Source organism: Pygoscelis adeliae, unplaced genomic scaffold (genome assembly GCF_000699105.1).
Source record: "Pygoscelis adeliae isolate BGI_AS28 unplaced genomic scaffold, ASM69910v1 Scaffold79, whole genome shotgun sequence".
NCBI lineage: Eukaryota > Metazoa > Chordata > Aves > Sphenisciformes > Spheniscidae > Pygoscelis > Pygoscelis adeliae.
This window is the reverse complement of record NW_008825532.1, coordinates 3,832,868-3,853,383: the sequence shown is the minus strand read 5'-3', so window position 1 is coordinate 3,853,383 and position 20,516 is coordinate 3,832,868. Positions and strand designations below refer to the sequence as shown.

The 20,516-nt window shown below is 47.4% G+C and overlaps 1 protein-coding gene across 1 annotated transcript in view; it reads right to left on the bottom strand.

Annotated features, from left to right (window-relative positions):
* DOCK11 (dedicator of cytokinesis 11) overlaps positions 1–20,516 on the bottom strand; it is a 90,329-nt gene that overhangs the window by 54,825 nt on the left and 14,988 nt on the right. The window contains exons 4-11 of the mRNA XM_009331757.1: positions 11,432–11,548; positions 11,117–11,206; positions 10,395–10,477; positions 9,142–9,211; positions 6,254–6,349; positions 3,026–3,160; positions 803–980; positions 273–352 (exon numbers count right to left, since the gene is read on the bottom strand). Of these exons, the coding sequence (XP_009330032.1) occupies positions 273–352; positions 803–980; positions 3,026–3,160; positions 6,254–6,349; positions 9,142–9,211; positions 10,395–10,477; positions 11,117–11,206; positions 11,432–11,548 (849 nt within the window). The remainder of the gene's footprint in view (positions 1–272; positions 353–802; positions 981–3,025; positions 3,161–6,253; positions 6,350–9,141; positions 9,212–10,394; positions 10,478–11,116; positions 11,207–11,431; positions 11,549–20,516) is intronic.

Genomic DNA, 20,516 nt, shown 5'->3' with positions numbered 1-20,516 from the left:
GGAATGAGCAGTACCAACCACAACAGCCCTTCATTCGCTCTAAGTCTGGTTCTTCCTTAAGGGCCCCACACTTGGAGGTGAGGAGTGTGCAGACTCAAACCATGGAGCCCCATCCATGAGACAGGCAGATGAGATAACAGAGACCCCAGCAGCACTTGGTGCCTGCCTAGCTCCCCCAGAGCTGAAGGCACAGTAAGTGGAAAACCCCTTTTATAGACATGGTGGAGAGAACTAGCTATGGGCTGGGAGAGTGCTCTCTGCAAACACGATACCTTCATCAGCTCCGGATGCATGCTTCTCTCCAGGCTCTCCAGGATGTTCTCTGATTTTCCCTGTGTGCTTGATTCATCATCTGCAAGGACACAAAAAACAGATGTTCAAAAAAACTGCAGAAACACCGCTCTCCGAGAAAGCATCCTGCAATATTTGCTTACAATAGCACAGAAACAGTTTATGGAGACTTTTCCATTCCTCAGGAGTAAGATTTTTCCATACATTATTAGTACCAGAGTGTACTATTACAGCCTGCTAGGTCTTTCCAAAGCAGAACTTCAGCACAGAGCCAATTTTCCAGGAATCTTGAAACTTTGCCATGGATTTCCCATCCAGAGAAAGGGTCACATTTCCCTCCACTTTTATTCCTCAGACTATTGTCTACATTATACTAAGCCTTTTCGCATGATATCATGTATCAGCCACAATTCTTGTGATTAATCCAGAAAGAAAATTATACACTTCTCCAGGCACACTGCTTGCATCCTGCTGGAGAAGGGTGAAGGTAAGTGTTTATTTATAAACTGACCTTGCACAGATTCCACAGTGTCTTTCTTCTCTTGCACCAAACTCTCAGTATTGCTCTGAATAATCTTTCTCAGAGTGACCAGCCACTCTTCCATCTCCTGCTCAGTTTCAGCTGCGAGATAGTGGCTGTACTTGTCTATTGTCTTGAGTTCAAATGCATAACGGCGCATTTTAGGACACTAAACAAACAAGAAAGAGCAAGATTTGTATTACACTTTCCTCAGCGACTCAGCACAGTACCTGCTGTAAGGCTCCTGTCTGTGAAAGCATCCTGAACTGAAATACCATGAAATACAATGCAAGCACCCTCCTTGACACAGTGCCTCTCCTGCAGTGATCACAAAGGGCTTCACGGCTGTGATCAAGCAGTACGCAGCTCCATGGTTGCCAGCTACTCTGAAAGGGGAAGAAAGCCAGACTGAACCGCAGACGTTGCACTGAGGAGCAGGAGCAAGCTCCTTCTTGTGTTGTCAGACCTTTAATATTTACCCAGCGAAGCCAGGAACTGGATTTGTCTAACACAGTAAGTAACGTTGCACTCCAGGACACTTAGGGGCATCTATCTTAAAAGTAAGTGGTTCAATGCAACTTTTCTGAGCTCTGCTGGCCTTTAAACAGCATTTTCCAACCAGAAGCCAAGACAAATCTGATGCAACTTGGGAAGTGCATCCTGTACATCACTAAGGCACGTGCACTGCTGCTTTTACTGTGTTCAGAAAGATAAACAGAAATGCACAGCTTTGACTCATCCATGCTGAAGCAAACCGCTGGAGTAATTTAAGCTGCCCTGTACCCGCTCCACCACACTCACTCGGTGCTTGAAGCTTCTGCAGAGGCAGCAACGGCAGAAGCCACAGCAGCAATCCACTGCTGCACTTCACTCTCAGCATAACAAAGCAAACCCAGGTTTAAGCCCTGTACAAATACCTGCTCCTAAATCCTTACAAGCCTTTTGCAGGTCATAAGTCATAGAATCATAGAATCATTAAGGTTGGAAAAGACCTCTAAGATCATCGAGTCCAACCGTTAACCCAACACCACCATGCCCACTAAACCATGTCCCTAAGCGCCTCATCTACCCGTCTTTTAAATACCTCCAGGGATGGTGACTCAACCACTTCTCTGGGCAGCCTCTTCCAATGTTTAACTACTCTTTCAGTAAAGAAATTTTTCCTCACATCCAATCTAAACCTCCCCTGGAGCAACTTGAGGCCATTTCCTCTCGTCCTATCACCAGTTACTTGGGAGAAGAGACCGACCCCCACGTCGCTACAACCTCCTTTCAGGTAGTTGTAGAGAGCGATGAGGTCTCCCCTCAGCCTCCTTTTCTCCAGGCTAAACAACCCCAGTTCCCTCAGCCGCTCCTCATCAGACTTGTTCTCCAGACCCCTCACCAGCCTCGTTGCCCTTCTCTGGACACGCTCCAACATCTCAACATCCTTCTTGTAGTGAGGGGCCCAAAACTGAACACAGTATTCGAGGTGCGGCCTCACCAGTGCCGAGTACAGGGGCACTATCACTTCCCTGCTCCTGCTGGCCACACTATTGCTGATACAGGCCAGGATGCCATTGGCCTTCTTGGCCGCCTGGGCACACTGCCGGCTCATGTTCAGCCGGCTGTCGACCAACACCCCCAGGTCCTTTTCCGCCAGGCAGCTTTCCAGCCACTCTTCCCCAAGCCTGTAGCGCTGCATGGGGTTGTTGTGGCCGAAGTGCAGGACCTGGCACTTGGCCTTATTGAATCTCATACAGTTGGCCTGGGCCCATTGGTCCCAAAGGGCTGCACGTTTGCATGGACTTATTGGGATGTAACTTAAGAAACAAGAAGCTGGTGTGAGCAGCAAACAGAGGAGGAAGGTGCCCAAGACTAAGTCACACCAATTACTTACTGGCTTCAACCCTCAGGGTGTCCTACGTGACCTATGATAACCAGGTAAAGGAGATGGACAGAGCAGGGAGACAGCAGATGAGGTAACGATGAAATGATTCCATTTTACTCTGACAGCAGTTCTTCCACTTGCTGCCTTCCTGGCCAAAAGTATGGCACCCTTATGAAATGCCTTGCCTGCCTTTTAATCAGATTAGCTGACAGAGTAAACCAGCTCTGGGTTAGTTTGTAAATCCATGCCTTCACCCCTCAATGGCACAGACCTTGAGAGAGCATGTCTGTCTTGGAGCTAGCAATGCATAAGCCCGTGTACAGCCATGCAGAAAGCACACCTACCTGAACAACGTCATTGCAAGCGTCCAAGAAAATACAGCCTTTGGATTCTTTTGAAATTTTCTCATCTTTGTAGGAATTAAGAATATAGGAGCCATCTGTGAGTTGTGACAAGTAAAAATACCTTCTCTTGAATACCTGCAAAAGTACAAAGTCTTGCTCATGCAAGTATTCACTCTGTTGTATATCACAAACCACAGCCCCAGTTTCAGTATCTGCCCTCCTGCTATTGAGAAAATACTGTAATAAGAAACACTGATGACCCTAGAGTGTTGCAGATTCACCCTCTCGAGTATGACTTGTTTTTATAAAGAGAGACTTTGTCATCTTCTTTAATTTTAACGTCCTTGTTGTTATTGTAAGTTTGCCCATCTAAAGCAAAGCCCCAGGGCTTCCAGCTCGCCTCTCAGCTGGCTCCAGCCTCATTTATCTTTACAAAGTAATGCTGCACAGTAAATTCAGATCAGCACATTGCTTGAAGATTCATCCCACCCTACAGCAGGTATTTCCAGAGCCTTTTTGATAAAGACCTCAGAATTACAAAGCAATTCTCCGGAAGACTTTGGAACAGACATGTGGAAATTCCTAGCACTCAAATGCCAGCCAAGGGACACTGTAATCCATTCAACTGCTTGGTTTTTTGTGGGTTTGTTTTTTGTTTGTTTGTTTGTTTTTTCATACAAATGTATTTTCATGAACTGGCTTTGGCTTAGTGTTCAATTCTCACCTCAAAAAGCAGTAAGTCTGGGAGAAGTGTTCCTATGTTTGAGATACTTATTTTTATGAAAAAAAGCTCTCCAGTATCTCAGAACATCTTCCTTCATGTTTGTCAGCCGTAAGGCACTGGAATATAATTCAGGAGAACATTTTGGTAGCAATTATGGTAGCACCATATGCTGCCAGGTCTGGAAGGAGCAGGGTGCATTTCACAGTTGCTGGATATCTGTGTTGGGAGAATCACGAAGGAAGCCGGGGCAAGCGGCACTGTGCGTATTTCCACTGTTCTGCATATCTGGAAGATCTACAAATAAACACAGCATTTTTCTTCCCAGATGGGAGACTACTAGTAATTTCCTGCTCCCATCATTACTGACACTAGCACATGTTCAATAAAACCGCTCACTTGCACAGAACTGAAAGGGAGCATTGCGCTCTGAACAGTAAACCTAAGCCCTCTGAAAGGTAACCTCTGGTGTCATTTAGATGAGTAGTTAGCTGCAGAGATGCTCCAAGGGGTGTTGAGCTTTAAGTTTTATAAGGTTTAACTAAACCTTAGTTCAACAAAGCATAAAAATACATGGAAATCTAAGTAGGCTAAGCATTAAGCCAGCTTAAACACTGATTTAGCACGTCACTGAATCAATCTCAGAAACTTTGGCAGTGGATGCTACAGAAACCCATGATAGATCTCTTTCTACATATTACAGGGTTGATATCCCTCGTGGGTATGGGATTTCATGCTAAACCATTTGCATCTTCTGAATTCTGTTCAAAAGGAAATGCAGAAGCTAGCAGCAAACACTATTCCTATGATCTTCCCCCCCCTTGTAAGCGCTGCTGTCAGAAAGAATTGTCAGAAGACTATGATAATTTGAAATGAATACTATAAACCTAGGAGGAGAGGGAACATCCCCTCTGATCAGGCTACAGACACTGTTGGTGAGCATTGCAATTGCAGAGGGGTGGCTAGAGAACTGGGGAAGTCCATTTGGGCAGAGATGAAAGAAAGAAAGAGAGAAAATCCTGACACTGTGGTTGTAGTGCAGCACACTGGCACGCTGCAGAACGACAGTAGGAGAGCTGGGCCAAACCAGGGAAGTTCTCTGCGAAGGAAAGGTTACTCTGAAATAAAGGTTGGCAGCTGTAGCCTAATTACAGTTTGCTCATGGGCTGGCTCTCCACAAAATACACTCTGCCCATGCTTAGCAACAGTGTGAGCTACCAACAGCTCAGCACATCGCAGCAAAGAACAACCAGCACTCAATGGGCACGTCTGCTTCTGCAATAGCACAGCAGCCTCTCAAAGTGGTGATAAGGCTGAAGACATTCAAAGTCCTCAGATTTCTCGCACATGCCTTTAGGAGGTGTTTTGTAAGACACAGAAGTGACGAGGACCAGCTCAGAAAATGGCTACTGATTTTTGGTACTTTCATTTCTGAATTTCACAGGAGACTCTCTGGATCTTATTAATTGAACCAAAGCCAGCATAGTCCAGATAACATCTCTGAAAGGTGGGTCTGACGTGCTGGGCACTGAGGCCAACAATGCCACAAGAGGTTCAGTCAAGAACAGACCCAAGTAACTGCTTTGAGCATGTATGATACCTCTTCCAGAAGTTACAGGAGCAGAAATGGCTTCAACTTTGCTGCTCGGAAAAGCAGACCGAAAACCCTGTTCTGTCCACTGCCTTCAAGCTCCTTTAAAATGAGGAGTCATTTTAAAATTCAAATTAAAATTAGCCCTATGAACTGTCCTGTTCCACTTCTCATGAAAGCATAACTCGTTGAATCAAGCCTCAGAACAACTGAGCTTTTTGAGGTTTACTAGTATCCTTACAAAGCAGCGAGCCTCACTGCAGCCACCCTTCAGCTGCACAGTTGAGCATAACTCCCTAATATTCTCTCTATGCTGTAACAAGGCAGCTGTGTGGTAGAACAACAGACAGGCTCATTGCCACAGCAAAAACCTGCAGTGGAACTATTAAAAACCTCCACTGCAAAATCTAAGCAATGTCATGCTGGATTACGTACAGCAGAGAACAGGAGACCGCACAGCTGTTGCTTCTAGGTCAGTAATGCTCCATCTCCTCAGTCATATCACCCCTGCTTTTAAAGCAAAGACTTGTCATTTCAATTGAACGCTGGCCTTTCCTACCAGCAAGGAAACTATCAATTCACAAAGTCTTTTTGCAGGGCAGCTGTTTCAGTTATTTAAATTGCCTTCCTCTTCTGGGCCTCAGCTGCTCATTCAGAAAACAAACATGCTTCGCCTTTTTGTTCAGCTTGCCTGTCGTGATTTGGAGCGCATTGGTCTTATATTCTGGGGAGGGAAGGGTCAAAGGCTGTTGCCAGACTGGGTTTTTTTCCAGTCCACCTTGGATTACTTTATAAGAAGGACAGATGCCCATCCAAACCCAAACCCACCCGTTGCACTCCTGCTAGCTTTAGATAGGTGGTCTGAACTTAACCTCCTGCCTCGTTCACAATTAACATAACGCTGGATCAAACTCACCTTCATGGTAACAGTGATTGTGCTATTTACATTTGCTTTGTGCAGCCAGCCTTGCTTTATGACGCCACCCTTCTGGGAGCACAGGGACGAGGAATCCTGAAAGAGAGCAAAAGATCAGAAAAAGAGGAAGCCGGGGGAACTGCCTCCCATGCAAAATTCCCCTTGGACACAAGGGATATGTCCACCCCGGAAAGCAATACTGTTTTAACTACAGCAATACAGTAACATGTAGAATGTACGTGTAACATGTACAGCTACACGTACAGTGTTATCACAAAAAATTTCAGGGTTATCTCTTTCCAAGAAAGAGACAAAACAGGCTAGTTTGGGTCACCTTAGACAAGAAAGATTACATCTATGCTGATAGAGCTGCACAGCAATTTTGCAATGAGGAAATGCATGTTGGCTCTTAGGCAGTATTTCAAAAACCTGGGGAAGAAGGAAATTTTCAAAATGGTCTGTTTAGAAAGTTGCAAAATGCAGAACTCCAGACTTATTTTGTCATTTCCTTTTGTATAAATCCACTCTCCATTTTAAATTTAGGCAAAACCCACCAAACCCCAATAGCTGAAATGTAACTGACTGGTTTCACATTTATCAAAACAAAAAGTTTCAAGTGACCCAACCAGGCTGTTCTTGGCATACCAGCTGGGGTTTCCATCTTTGCTCCTGTCCTGTGGTCCCAGAAAGGGAGAACGACCCTCCATCCATACCTAACTGTGACCTCCACTGGGGAGGGAGGGAAATGAGATCCCAGACTGGTGAAAAAAACTCATCCTGGGACTTCCAGTGACTCAGCAGCAGAGGTGGACCTGGACTGTCTGCCGATGAGCTATGAACGGACCGGTTTATATGGTCTTCTGCATCCCAAATGGCAGGTTTTCACTTTTTTCTTGTCAAACTTCCAATGACAAAGTAAACTGTCTAATGCTTTATTTCCTTGGGTAAAACAACCCATGATTTCTCCTTTATAATAGTTCACCTTTTTTTCATCAAGAGATTTCTTTTATTTGAATTTCCATTACATAATTCTAATGTAAATGCTCCATCAGGAAACTGTAACAGAATCCTTTAGATATGGCCATGCCAAAAGAGATAAATGCCAAAATATCTGCCAAAGCACCGGGAATACTCTTCCACAACCAACATCAATAACTTCACTTGTTTGAGTATTTGAGACACTGACCAGAAGAAAAAAGGTCTCCATCAAATTTTGATGGCTTATTTTTATCCTTTTGTTTTTTTCAGAGGCATGCTGATAACATACTGCACAGCTCTGCTTCCAGCCTAAATTAGATATTATTAAAGAGGTAACAGCTCAAGTTAACGATGTAACATGAACTGACAACAGTGTCTTGGTTTTGGCTGGGATAGAGTTAATTTTCTTCCCAGTAGCTGGTACAGCGCTGTGTTTTGGATTTAGGAGGAGAACAATGTTGATAACACACCGATGTTTTAGCTGTTGCTCAGTAGTGCTTACGCTAGTCAAGGACTTTCCAGCTTCCCATGCTCTACCGACTGAGCAGGCTGGAGGTGCACAAGAAGCCGGGAGGGGGCACAGCCAGGACAGCTGCCCCAAACTGGCCAGAGGGACATTCCATACCATGGGACGTCGTGCTCAGTACAGAAACTGGGGGAAAGCTGGCCGGGGGGCCCGCTGCTCGGGGACTGGCTGGGCATCGGTCAGCAGGTGGTGAGCAATTGTACTGTGCATCACTTGCTGTGTATATTCTTTTATCATTATTATTATTATTGTTATTATTTTCCTTTCCTTTTCTGTCCTATTAAACTGACTTTATTTTAACCCATAAATTTTACTTTTTTTTCCCGATTGTCTCCCCCATCCCACTGGGGGGGAGGAGTGAGCGAACGGCTGTGTGGTGTTTAGCTGCCTGCCGGGTTAAACCACAACACACAGCCAAAAAAAATTAAGGCCAAACTTGAAAATACATTTCCATTTAGGAAAAAGTCATCCCAGACCAGACCTGAGGTGTGCTGGGACATACACAGCAATTGTGAGAAACGTGCATGAAACAGCCCCTTCAGGTCTTCACCTCTGCAACAAAGAAACTTCCCTTTTCCTCTGTAAGTTCCTCAGCAGCAGCATCTTGGTGCCATGTGGATTTTAAACAGCTGGGCTAAACTCTTCTCACTGTGAACTAAAACTTCTTAATGTCGCATGCGTGAATTAAGCATCACATGGTACTTGAGACAGAAAAATGCTACCCCTCCCTTTTGTAGCAAACACGATATGCACAGGGAAACATGGCATCTGCATCATCCAAAATGACCGCCACGTTTGAGATGTCCCAATTGTCAGAGCCCCCAGCTCACCCCCATGGAAGAGCTCCAGGGCTCCAAATCGTCCCTGCAACCAGGTGAGCACAAACATGGCAACTGCCAGAGGAAGCAAACGCCTCTGAACAGTATGTACAGAACGGGCTTGACACACTGAATATGTTGGGTAGAAGTGACTGATTAAGAATTGCAGGTTATGCGATAGAGCACAAAACTTTTTAAGAGGAGGACCCTGACATCGCAGTGTAGTTGAAAACCACATTGCCCACTTTTAGTTCTGGACATGAAGAATTTTACTTAGTAATTGTTTGGCTCCCTTTTTTTCTTTTCCGCTGCTGCAGTGTTTCACGTGACAAAGCCATGAGAAATATTATGGCTAAATCTTCCAGATAATGTAGGAGACCCTTGGCTCCAAGATATTTTCTTGTCATACTTTGAAATAAATCACTGCCTCAGTTTTGGTTCCATCTTCACAGTACGAAGCATCTCACCAGAAAACCATTCCTGGGAACTGAATTCTGACTTTGCCTTGTGAAATCTGCTTTTTAACAGCTCTTAGAGCAGAATATGTAAAAAAAAAATCTCCTTACCTCATCCTTTTCAAAGTCTTCGTCAATTTCAAACACATGGCTTGGAATCTTGTCTGGCCTAAAGGATTTGCTGAAATGACAACACATTTTCATTTTTAATGACTGGGAAACGAGGGTCCTCCAAACCAGCAAGTGGATGCTGGATCAAGAACCAATAGCCAAACTGCAGACTACAGAGCACAGCAGAACTGTCCTCCTGCAGAAGGTGATAGATTTCAGGAGACCTACAGCCACTTACAACTGGAGAAAGCTAACTTCTGAGTGCATTTCATGGAAATTAAGCATAAGCAGTATGTAATTCGCTTTCTCCTTGTTAGCTGTCTGATTCTGCAGAGCTTTTGCTGACTTGCATTTATGCAACACAGAGATGCAGCAGGCCAGTCTATCTTCCATCTTGCTAAGAAAGAAGCAATATCAGACTGCAAGATTATTCACAAATTTTAATATGATTTGATCAACAGTGTTGCCCCTTTGCTGCTTCATTTCCCTGCGAGATCCTCAGAACAGACCCTCTTCAGCCAATTAACAAGAAAAAGCATTTAAGCTGCCAGCACATGAGCAGCCTGAACAGTGGTCCAGATATGCACGGAGCATGGGGAGCGAGAGCAGAGCAGGCGCCACCACCAAGAAAATAACAGTCCAGCAGAAATCCGAGATGCATACGCCTGTCTGAAAAACCCGATTAGCTTTGGGGCTGGAATCACTGGCACAGCCTGGAATTTCAGAGCACATAACTCTCCAGCACTGCCGGCATTAATAGCGATACTACACCACTGGATTGAAGTTGTAAAACAACATCTCGGTGACAGGGGGCACAAAAAGGATCTGCTCAGCATGGGAACGCTGTGTCTAGCACACAGAGAACATCATCCCATGGGGACAACAAGGCTCCCGATTCAGGATGAGCAGGCACTGCCAACACTATTTATCCTGCCACGTGCCCAGACTGTAGTCCGTCCTCATCCCAGATGGAGGGGGCTGTTTGCACACTGGTGGATAGGATGTGAAGTTAACGACCCATGCTGGCAATATTGTCAGCATCTCCCTGACACAGCTGAGTGACAACGGTGTGATAACACGAACCTCTGGCTCTCTAACCTTCAGAGTGACATACCTCTGGAGGTATGTGCTTATGGGACAGGCATCAGGAAAAAGGGCAGGCTGTTTCTCCTAAGCCTAATCAAACCGCAGTCCTGTGGTTTGATTAATCATACTAATACCACATTAGTATTCCAAGGGAGCGCGACACTTACCATGGCAACATCCGAAAGTCTCCTGAGTATTCCTCATACTTGTAGTTTACCACATGCCAGTCTGAGCTGTAGGTTTTAATGCACTGAAAGGAAAACAATACAGCTCTTTGAAAGCTACACCAAGCAAAACAAAACCATGCACAAGTCTGAAAGGTTACAGACTGCTGGGTGAGGTAAGCACAAGCGTAAAGGGTCTGAACAAGGCTGCTTCACTTGTTCTGCGCTGCAATACAGAATTTCCTAAGGCTTTAAAAAAGGAGTAATGATTTGGGAGGGGACTGTTTTCCAGAAAGCACCAATTTTCTGCCCTCGGAAATGTAGTGCCTCTAACTCGACATCGACCATCGCTTGGCATTTAGTTTCACTGCACTTGAAGGGAATGGTCCTAGAGAGCGCACTTTACAGAACAAACCCGTGGCACCCAGGATGTTCCAGGGAGGCTGTGTAGTCCCCCCTTGCCCTGCTGCACGCCCGCACCTTGCAGCTCAGGCAGACGGTGCAAAGCCACACACCTTGTCTGCGTACAAAACCCACTGGAAAGAAGCACCGCACAAGAGGCACGTGCGAGAACTATCTCATGCGGCCAGCCTGCCAGCGGCTGGTGCTTCCCACACAGGAAAAACGAAGGGATCTGCAACCTTGCAGACCAGGAGCTACAGCAGAGCACCTTGCCTAAGGAAGAAAGTGCTGTAGGCAGGAGTTGTGTGGACTTTTGCCCCTACCTCTTTGACGAAGAGACTCTGAGCTTTCTTTAGAGCATCTTCTGGCACTGTAGACTGGACAGTCCTTCTCTGTCGACTGATGACTGAGATCTGCAGGGAAAAGGAGAACATGGGTTTGGTGCAAACTGGGTCTTCAGGGCTTAATGCTTGCTTTAAATAAACGTGGTGGGCCCAAATCACCAGTGGGTCATTTCAGGTTTACGTGTCAGTAGTGCAGCCAAAATTAACATGTGGTTAACAGTGGAAATTTTCCAAGGTAAGCAGGACTGGAGACGAGTGAGCATCAAACATGAGAAACAGCCAGCGCAAACTCACAGATACGTCTTCGATCGGAAATATCAGCAGGTCCCGGAGGGGATCACTGTAGATCTGAACTTTGCGTTGAAGGATCACGTTCTCATAGTCCAAGGGTTCAACCACTTTGGTTTTTTCCTGCAGGAAAAATAGAAGATGACAAAATTGACATATATATAATATATAAAATAACTAACATCTTGTGCTTAATTTAGCCTGACAATTTCAAACCATGTTACCAATGGACTGCTTGTTAATTCAGCCATCTGATACTCATGTGATGCAGGTAACCACCGATGTGTATGTTTTGCAGAGAGGGAAACGAGGGGTTAAGTTATTTGTGCCTGGTAATAGGCTATGGGAAGAAACCAAAGCGCTGTGCTGCTCTGGTCCAAGCACAGTCTCTAATTTCTTAATGGAGCAAGAAATCCTCCTGGACAGGCCACAGCTTTAACAGCTGCAAGCTTTAGCGTCTTTATGTATGAGCAGCTCATCTGTACAGCTCAAGAAATACGGCCTCCCACACTGGCTCCACTCAGCTCGAAGCTGGTTTTGCTAGAGGAGCTGATGAGAGTCGTGCTCTCTCTGGAAACGTGCCGCTGGCGAGATGAGAGCAAGCTGGCTGCTACAACCTCCAGAGCAGGAATCTCCTGTTTTGAAGAGCGGCATCCCTCTGGAAAGGCAAGAAAGCCCTCTCCATAAATCACACCTCAGCCACAGCCAAAGGCTGGACAAATGCGGGGCCTGGTTTTGCTCTGACTTACATTTCTGGGAAGCAAGATGAACTTCTCCAAAATCCCTGAAGCCATGAGTAAAAACTATTAGGAGAACGCCATTATGTTGGGTATTGCAGTACTTTTGTCCGTGTTACAAGTCCAGAAAACAGAACTTAAAAGAATGTGAGAAAAACAAACTTCTGAAGTAGGAAAATGTCATCTCAGCTGCCCAGCCCTAGACTTCAGATTTCATAAGCAAGAGTCAGGCACTTAGCACTGCAGTTGTGAAAATAAAACTTTATACCAAAAGCAAACCCATGACTCTGTATAGGAATGGTCATAATAAAAGGGGAAGCAAATTCAGATACATCGACTTTGCCTTGTTTTGAATCTTGACCAAAAGGCTGTTGATGCCTGGCCGTGCCACGGGCAGTGTTTATGAAACCCTTCCAGCAGCCTCGTGATGTCTGGATGGCACGTGCCTCTGGCGATAACAGCCTTGCAGGATGGCACGTTTGGGCTCTGCACCCTCGGAAGAGGAACGTTGGATGATTCCCCATCGGCAGCAAACGTTACCCCCCCAGCTGAATGGTTTTGCCAGGATGAACTATTCATGTAACACGCTCCCTGAGTTAAAAACGAGACCAGTACAAGGTCTCTCGCTGAAGACAGCAAAACCTGCAGCCTGACAAAATGAATCCAAAATGAGGATCAAAAGCTCAGCACCATATAACACCAAGGGGTAAATTGCTGCACCACCAAGCGTCCAAACAGCCCAATATTGCCTATGACGTGTGAGATAAGCCAAGAAATCAATATTGCTCTTCCAAAAACAATCATAGCCAAAGGGTTTCTGTCCTGTGCCTTTGGCTCCTGAGTCTCTGGGATGCATTAAGTAATGTTTTCAAGCCCTTTGCAGCAAATGTGAGCCAGGGTTTTGCTTTAATGACAGCTGAGCATCTCCTGCATTGAAGGGGAGCTGGTGCTGGGACTTTGATGAGGCAGTTGTCACGCGAGGGGGTAACGGCCCCAGGCAAGAGCTATTTGGGGACAGTCATACTTTAATCTTGTTTTAATATTTTTCTGAAATGTTGCAGAAAATCTTTGTTTGGTGATATCTTCTCATACACCAGCACTTTTAAAAAAAATCAAAGAATTGAAAAAAAATTTTCTTTCCTTTTTTTCCATACTCTGGTACATGGTAAAAAAAGAATAAAAATCCAGGGTCTGTAGCAGACCTGGACAGTCCATTGGGCTGGAGCAGCGAAGGCAGTCGCCTCTCTTAGGCTGCCTCTGGCTTCTCTCACCCAAAGGACCTGCCCCGCTGAGCAGAGGCCATTCCTCTGTCCTGGGTACATGACTGGTAAGCTTTCAATACGTTCAGAAAGCAAGACCAAGATGAAAGCTTTTCCCCACAGCACTTCAGAAATGCAAGGCGGGTACCTTTCATGCCATGTTTCCCAGGACCGCATCCCAGCAGCAGAACGACATCCCAGCATCTCTCTGATGGAATACAGCACAGAGCCTATGTGCAATTAAGGCCCATTTTACTAATAGAATCGATGCCTGGGTCCCATGCAAGCCTCTGGGCAGAGCGATTTCTGCACAGCCTTTTGCCAAGCACCCACTCTGCCTTGCTTCTGGCTGTCCACAAAGAAGCTCTTACTCCTGGCTGGGGAAAATATACCTCCTGCCCCAGACAGTTTTGCATTCAAAATGTCTCTTTTCCATGCTGCAGGAATCCAGCATGGATTAACTCAGATATCTGAAGCGGTTCCCTCTTAATCGCTCTCGGGAAACTTTGCTTCACTGTTTGCACAGTCCTGAAAGAAACCGCAGTGCCGTGTTAGCACCAGCAGAAGCACTGCAGCCACTGCGGGAGAAGCCCACCAGATTACCGGTGGGAAAGACAATGGTGACTCGGCAGAGAGCCCACGCTGGGTGCCAGAGTGGCCGGGCACCCCCGGCCACGGGGGATTTGGGGCATGGGGTGGCAAACACTGCCAGCCCCGGTGCTGCACGGGGGATTTGGGGCATGGGGTGGCAAACACTGCCAGCCCCGGTGCTGCACGGGGGATTTGGGACATGGGGTGGCAAACACTGCCAGCACCGGTGCTGTGTGCTACCAGCCTCACTGCTCGTGGAGCGCCTCTTGCTCCTGCACCCAGGACCCAAGCTGCACAGAAAAGAAAGAGATCATCTGAAAAACAGGAGTCCCAAAAATCCAACAGGTAGATGGAGAAAAGGAACCCATTTTCTCGCAGTTAGTCTCATGCTCTTTAGATGCTTAATTGAATTTGGTTAATCATCTGAAACACTGGTCTTATTTCAGGATAACACTACGTGCTTCTGAAAATTTGCCAAGCTTTGCTAATTAATGTGAATTAACAGGACATTCACGAGCTGTTCTCCCATTTGCAGGTCTGGGGCCAGGCATCCCCAAAATTAGTCCACCCCACGAGACCAGGCAGAACCCTACAGACTAGGCGTACAGCTCTCTGCCAACCTGTCTGATTTACTTCTCTTGCTGCTAATCACCACAGCAACCCCAGCAAAACTCAGCAGCATAAGCAGCGCCATAAGCCCGAGCGCTGCTTATACCAACTCCCCGTCTCACCTTGTCCCAGCAGCAGCTGTAAAGATAAATTAGATTCCCTCTAAGAGCCTTTCACATCACTATGGCATTAAATAGTGGCTTTGGGTGCGCAGAACTCAGGCCTTCTGATTACACAATATTTTTAGTCCTTTTTTATTTTGCAACATGGTCCTGAAACTGGGACTCTGTTTCTAAAGTTGTTCTTTTTAAAAGTTGGGGTTTTGATAACATTTCTTTTCTAGCTTTGACATCTCTGATGACCAGCAAGACAAAGTCCTGACAGTGACCCTTGTGGGATTCGATGACAATTAAAGGGTAAGGACTGAAAAGGATCCCATATCCTCACATGAGAGGCTTCAAAACCCGTACAGCACTGCCCACCACAGATATGAAAAAGTTCCTTAAAATAACTCACTACAGCCCTTCCACTCTTGTGGATTTAGTGATATCAGACAAAACGTGTTCTGCAGGTTGGTGCTGTGATTTGTATCCCGTGAGGCTGTGCTGAGTCCTGGGACACGCAGCCAGTGACCCAGGGAGCTCCAGGTGGTGAGGGATGCAGGGCTGCAGAGAGCTGTCACCCAGGTGGGCTTTGCAGCACCCACAGACAGGCATTTCTCCTCCGGAGCTGTTAGAAATGCAGTCCCTAGAGCTGTCCTTACCCAAGCTGTGTGATTTCCCTGTTTCAGCATTCAGCAGCCCTCCGTCACCTCTAGCACAGCGTTACGCCGGCTGTGCTCGCACCCAGCGTGACACAGCCAGGCTGTCACAAGCCACGACAGGAACCACAGCAGTGTCTCTAAAGTGAAGCCAAGAGATTTAAGTCAAGCTGTTTGCAAGCAAAGCAGCTGCTCGTGAAAGGATGCGGCCTGTCCCCTGCCTGCCATCGAGGAAACACAGACTCCTCTGTCCATCCCAAACTGTGCTGGCTGCCCAGCGGGTCAGGCATGCCCATGCCCCTGCAAACAGACCTGCAGAGTCAGGAGGGAGCCATCACAAATATTTTTCACCCTTTGGCCCACCCTAGTGCCCAGTGTCCCAACAGGGCTGGAGGTAAAGCTTTAAGCCCTGAAAATCAGATTTCAAAGTCTTAGTTTTTCTGACGAGCTTGGTTAAAGCACACACCTCCCGGCATCCAGGGCTCAGCCTCACACTGCCCGGTGCTGTCACAACAGCAGATGGCACCCACCAAAGTCATTATGAAAGCAGAGGTAAAACTATTACACTAAAGCAATTAGAGTCTTAGAAGCCACAAATTCCTCCAGAGGGAAAGCCAATATCCAAGTACCAAGAAATGCTGCCAGTCCAGCAACAAAATCAACCCATTTCTGCAGGAAAAAAGGTGCAGTGCTGCCAAAGCCATCCTGTTCTCCGGCATACACGCAGCAGCTGTTCACCCAGGGCAGGCAGGCAGGTGGACTGTGATGCTCCTCGGGTTCCTCTGACCTCTTGCACAACAGCAGTGTGGGCAGGTTGGGGTGAGCTGCCTTATCCTGTGGCCCCCACGGCTGCGGCACCCCGAGCTCACCCGGCAGCAGCTCCCAGCCCAAAGCACCGCAGCTCACTGCACTGGGATAAAAATCAAGACCCGTGGGAAAGACCTCATAGCGGAAAAACATAAACAAACACGATTTAAATCAAAAGATAACAGGAGAGCAGTGTAACCTCCCAGATGAGCCCACTCACCTCTCTTAAAAAAACCCCACTGGTTCAAGCCCCGCACACCAGCCTGTTCCCAAAACCACGTTGCGCTCTCTGTCCCTCTGCTGCTGCCCTGAGACTGCTGCTCCCCTGAGCACGGGGCCATGCAGAGCACGAGGAAGAGGCTTGTCTGCTGCGCTCGAGCCCCCATCCAGGCTGAGTCACGAGGCTCCCCTTGGACAATGGCACAGGCGAAACAGCAGCCTATCTATTAGAGTATTGACTCTCCACCGACAAGCAAGCTGGCTGGCATTTTAACAGGAAATTCAATGAAATGACTTCAACAGAAACATGCCCACAAACACCAACGCAAGGCTCTGCCTTTGGCCAAGCGCGAGCACAAAGAGCCCGGCACAAGGAAAACCCCAAGTAAAGGTCCTCATCCTCAGGGCCCTGCTTGTCCGACCGCCCTCTGCCAGCCCGAGCACAAACCCCCGCTGGAGAGAAACCGCCAGAGAGAGTTTGAAGGGAAGATTTAGCAAGGGAATTACCCATCAACCAAGAGGGGGGAATCTTAAGAAGTCAGATTAAATTGTCACCTTTCTGTATCCATTTGCAAAGCTTATAAAATTCCTTATATTTGCCTGTTGTGAACAAAGGTTCACAATGACAGCTGGAGATACTCATGTGGGGAAGTACAGGAAAGGCCATTTCTATTCTAAATTTTTATTGTCTGAAAAACAGTAGCCACCTGTCTTCTAGTGTCCTGCGTTTGTATACCATACAAACGTGCCAATGATTTTATTATATAATTAATGTTTTTCTGAAATCCTTTTCTCCCAGAATGACAACAAGTATAATCCAAGTGATGTGAATGTACAGAAAATGAAGGAAAAATGTTTCATTTGAGGATTTTTTTAAAACAGCGGCCAAAGGAAAACTATCAGAAAGCTTTTGTATTTTCAGCCCTTTCAGGCTGGCTCTCATTTAAAATAATATCCAGAGAAGAAAATGGCAAACCCGGCTGGTTTGGCTCCGCTTTAACCCATTCGCTCGTCCCTTTGCGTTGACACGAGCCCCGTGTCGGCTGCCAGCGCACGTTTCCCATTGCACAGCGGAAGCCAAGCCCAGAGCAACCCCCAGCCCGGTGCAAGAGCTACGCCATGCTCGACTTTCGCTTCTCATGGCGCTAACGGCCAGCAGACACACAGACAGACAGACACACACACACAGCAGACACACACACACACCACACACACACACACGGTGCTGCATCTCCGCCAGGCACAGCCGGCCCTGCAACGCTTCCTCCGTGCCTTCCACTGAAAAACCTGCGGGTTCGGCAGCACCCGGGACATGGTGTTTTCCCACTTCCTCAGAAATGAAGCTCTACCCAGTGCATGCATCCACACTCACAAAGCAGCTAGAGAGACACAAGTGATCCAAATGCTAAAAGTGATGGTTCTTTAGCTAAAGAAGAGGAAATGGCACCGACCACATGTACATAGAGACGTATTGCCTCAGACTATACAACTGTTCACCAAAATTTAGTGAGCATTTTACACCCTATTTACTGCCTCATCTGTTGCAGCCCTGTAATACACTTACATGGAAAGCCTGGCAAAGCCTGAATTTTAAAACAAAACCGAAAGGACCAAGTAGGTGAAATACACAGAAAATAGGAGGCAAAGTCAATCTGGGGTCTTGATTAAAAGCTAAAGGGGGGAAAAAAAGGAAGCATACAACTACCCTTTGGACATATTAGTCACGGTCACATCACTTCTGAGACTGGCAACAGCCCAGGGCAGAGAGGGACCACTTCCCACCGCAATGCGCAATCTGGAAAGGCAAAGATACCTCGCAGACAGCAAAGAGAGCTCACCATTTTTTATTTTGCTCATGAAACTTGACAGTACATGGGAGAATTTAAATGGTGTCTGGGAATGGAGAAAATTCACTTGGCAACCCATATGCGCACATGGAACTGAGGAATTTCTATCCATAGAAAAGCTTTTCCAAAGCCAGGGATTCAAAGATCTCCCTCCGGTCAGGGCTCTCTCAAATTGCGCGGTCTTTAATAGCCTTTTTTTTTTTTTTTTTTTAAATAGCACATTTGTGACTCTTCATTTTTTTCTGCCCCCAGTTCCTGCGCTGCCATCTGATCACATTTACACGCTCTAACTCAAGCTTGCAGAGAGGCTACACAGCTTCATTTGAAAAAGCTGGTTCACACATAATTCATCATTCCAGGAACCTGGGCGTAAGCAAGAACAGTGAAAAGCGGAAAACCCTGAGCTTGGCTATCCAGCACCTAGAACCACCATAACCCTGTGCAAAGCCAGAATAAAGTCTCTGCCCCAAAGACTTTGCAGTCAAAAGCACAGGAGAGAGGGCAGAGGTGGAAACAGAAATAGGGGAGGAAGGGCAAACAGGGAGACAGTGTGATTCAGCACACATGGCAGCAGTCACAACACGACGCAGCCTTGCCACTGCCAAGGTTTGTGGGCTTCTCAGCAAAGCTGCATTTTGGGAGGAAATCAGAAGAGAGGTAATGAAGCAGCTCTCACCAGGTGATGGGGAGCTTGTGCCCGTGAGCTTGCTGCAAACCCAGCACTCAGCTGGATGTAACAGCAGGGCCCAGGGCAAGATGCAGAGATGGGCTATGGTAAAACCACAAGGATGAAAAATAGTCAATAAAGCTGGGTATGAGCAGACCAAAACTATTTTTACACTGGCCAGAGAGAAGGAAGTTTAAAAACACAAGAGGAATGCCCAGACAGGAATCCTGGCTGTGCTGAAGGCACAAAAATGCTGAGCTTGAGACCACGGGGGAAACGTCTGCACCTAGGACAGGGGAGAGAGACGGGCTGTAGGGCGGACATGCAAACACACTGAGCATTTTGTGAAGTGCCAAGGGAGGAAAACCTCCTGAGGAGGAGGAGCAGCAGGGGAAGCAGGGAGAGGGAAGGGTGTCAGGAGCTGGTCCAAGGTGGTACAGGGGCAGGTGGGATGGGGGGATGTGGGTTCTGCTCAGCTGGGGATGGGGCCACGCTGGAGGCAGGTGAGCACAGAGGCAAAGTCATGAGAAGTGGGGCTTATGGAAAGGCTGGGGCTGTGTGGCTGTGAGAGGCGGGGAGATAGGGACAGGGAGGCCGAGAGGCGATGGTGGAGTGGGTGTGTGCTGCAGACAGGAGAGAGGAGCCCCATGGGCAATGAGGAAGGGACAAAGGATGAGGTGAGGAAAAAGGGGCCTGACAGAGAGCCAACATGGCTCAGAGCAACGCTCTGCACAGCCCTCCTGCGGGCAGCGAGCTAGCAACCTCCGAAAGAGCACCATTCCTGACAGCTCCGATGTATCTGCCCAGCGGGCACTGCCTGCTACAGGACAGCCTGTCCTGCACCCCACTCCCTGCTCACCCAAATCCTGCACCCAGAGCGAAGCTGGAAGCACTACCTTGCATGGATGCTCACAGCACATGGATGCACGTGGATGGTCTGTAGCCCAGAGCTGAAAGAGGAAAGCAGGACACAGGCTTGGAAAGGCCAGACCAACACATGGGAGCAGATCTATGGCACGCCAGCCCTCTGAGGGCTGTCCTCTCCCAGCAGCAAACAGATCCTCCCTCGGGCAGCATGGGCTCCCCGAGGAGTTGTTAGGTGATGCCTTCAGCAGGGTACACCAGCACCTCCTTTTTCCCCTGCAGTGCTCATGCTAGATCCTGGAAGGAAATGTTTCCCCAGCTGCAGTCCAGGCAAACAGACTCTCCCTTCTCCAGTTCCCAGCACCCCCACAACAAGCTGCAGGACCCGCTTTGTCTCTTTTACACCCAGAAGTGGGTACACGGGGCTAAAGGAGCCCAGCGGCTGGACAGCAGGAGACACAGCTGCAAGCACATAATTTCCAGGGGTCTCATTAGATGGGGGTCTGGGTGAGAGCCCCCACGCTCCCATCTCCATACTGGAATTATGTGCCAGTCTATGCCACGCTTCAGCTCTGAAACATAGTGCAGAGAGCACAAGGCTGCTGTACCCCTCTCTCCCCCTGCTCTGTGTTAAATGGAGATGCCTGCATCTGACAGGAACTCTCAGAGAAATAACAAGCCATGTGGCGGGAAAGGGGAGGATTGGTGCACAGTCCTGGCACCCTGCAAGA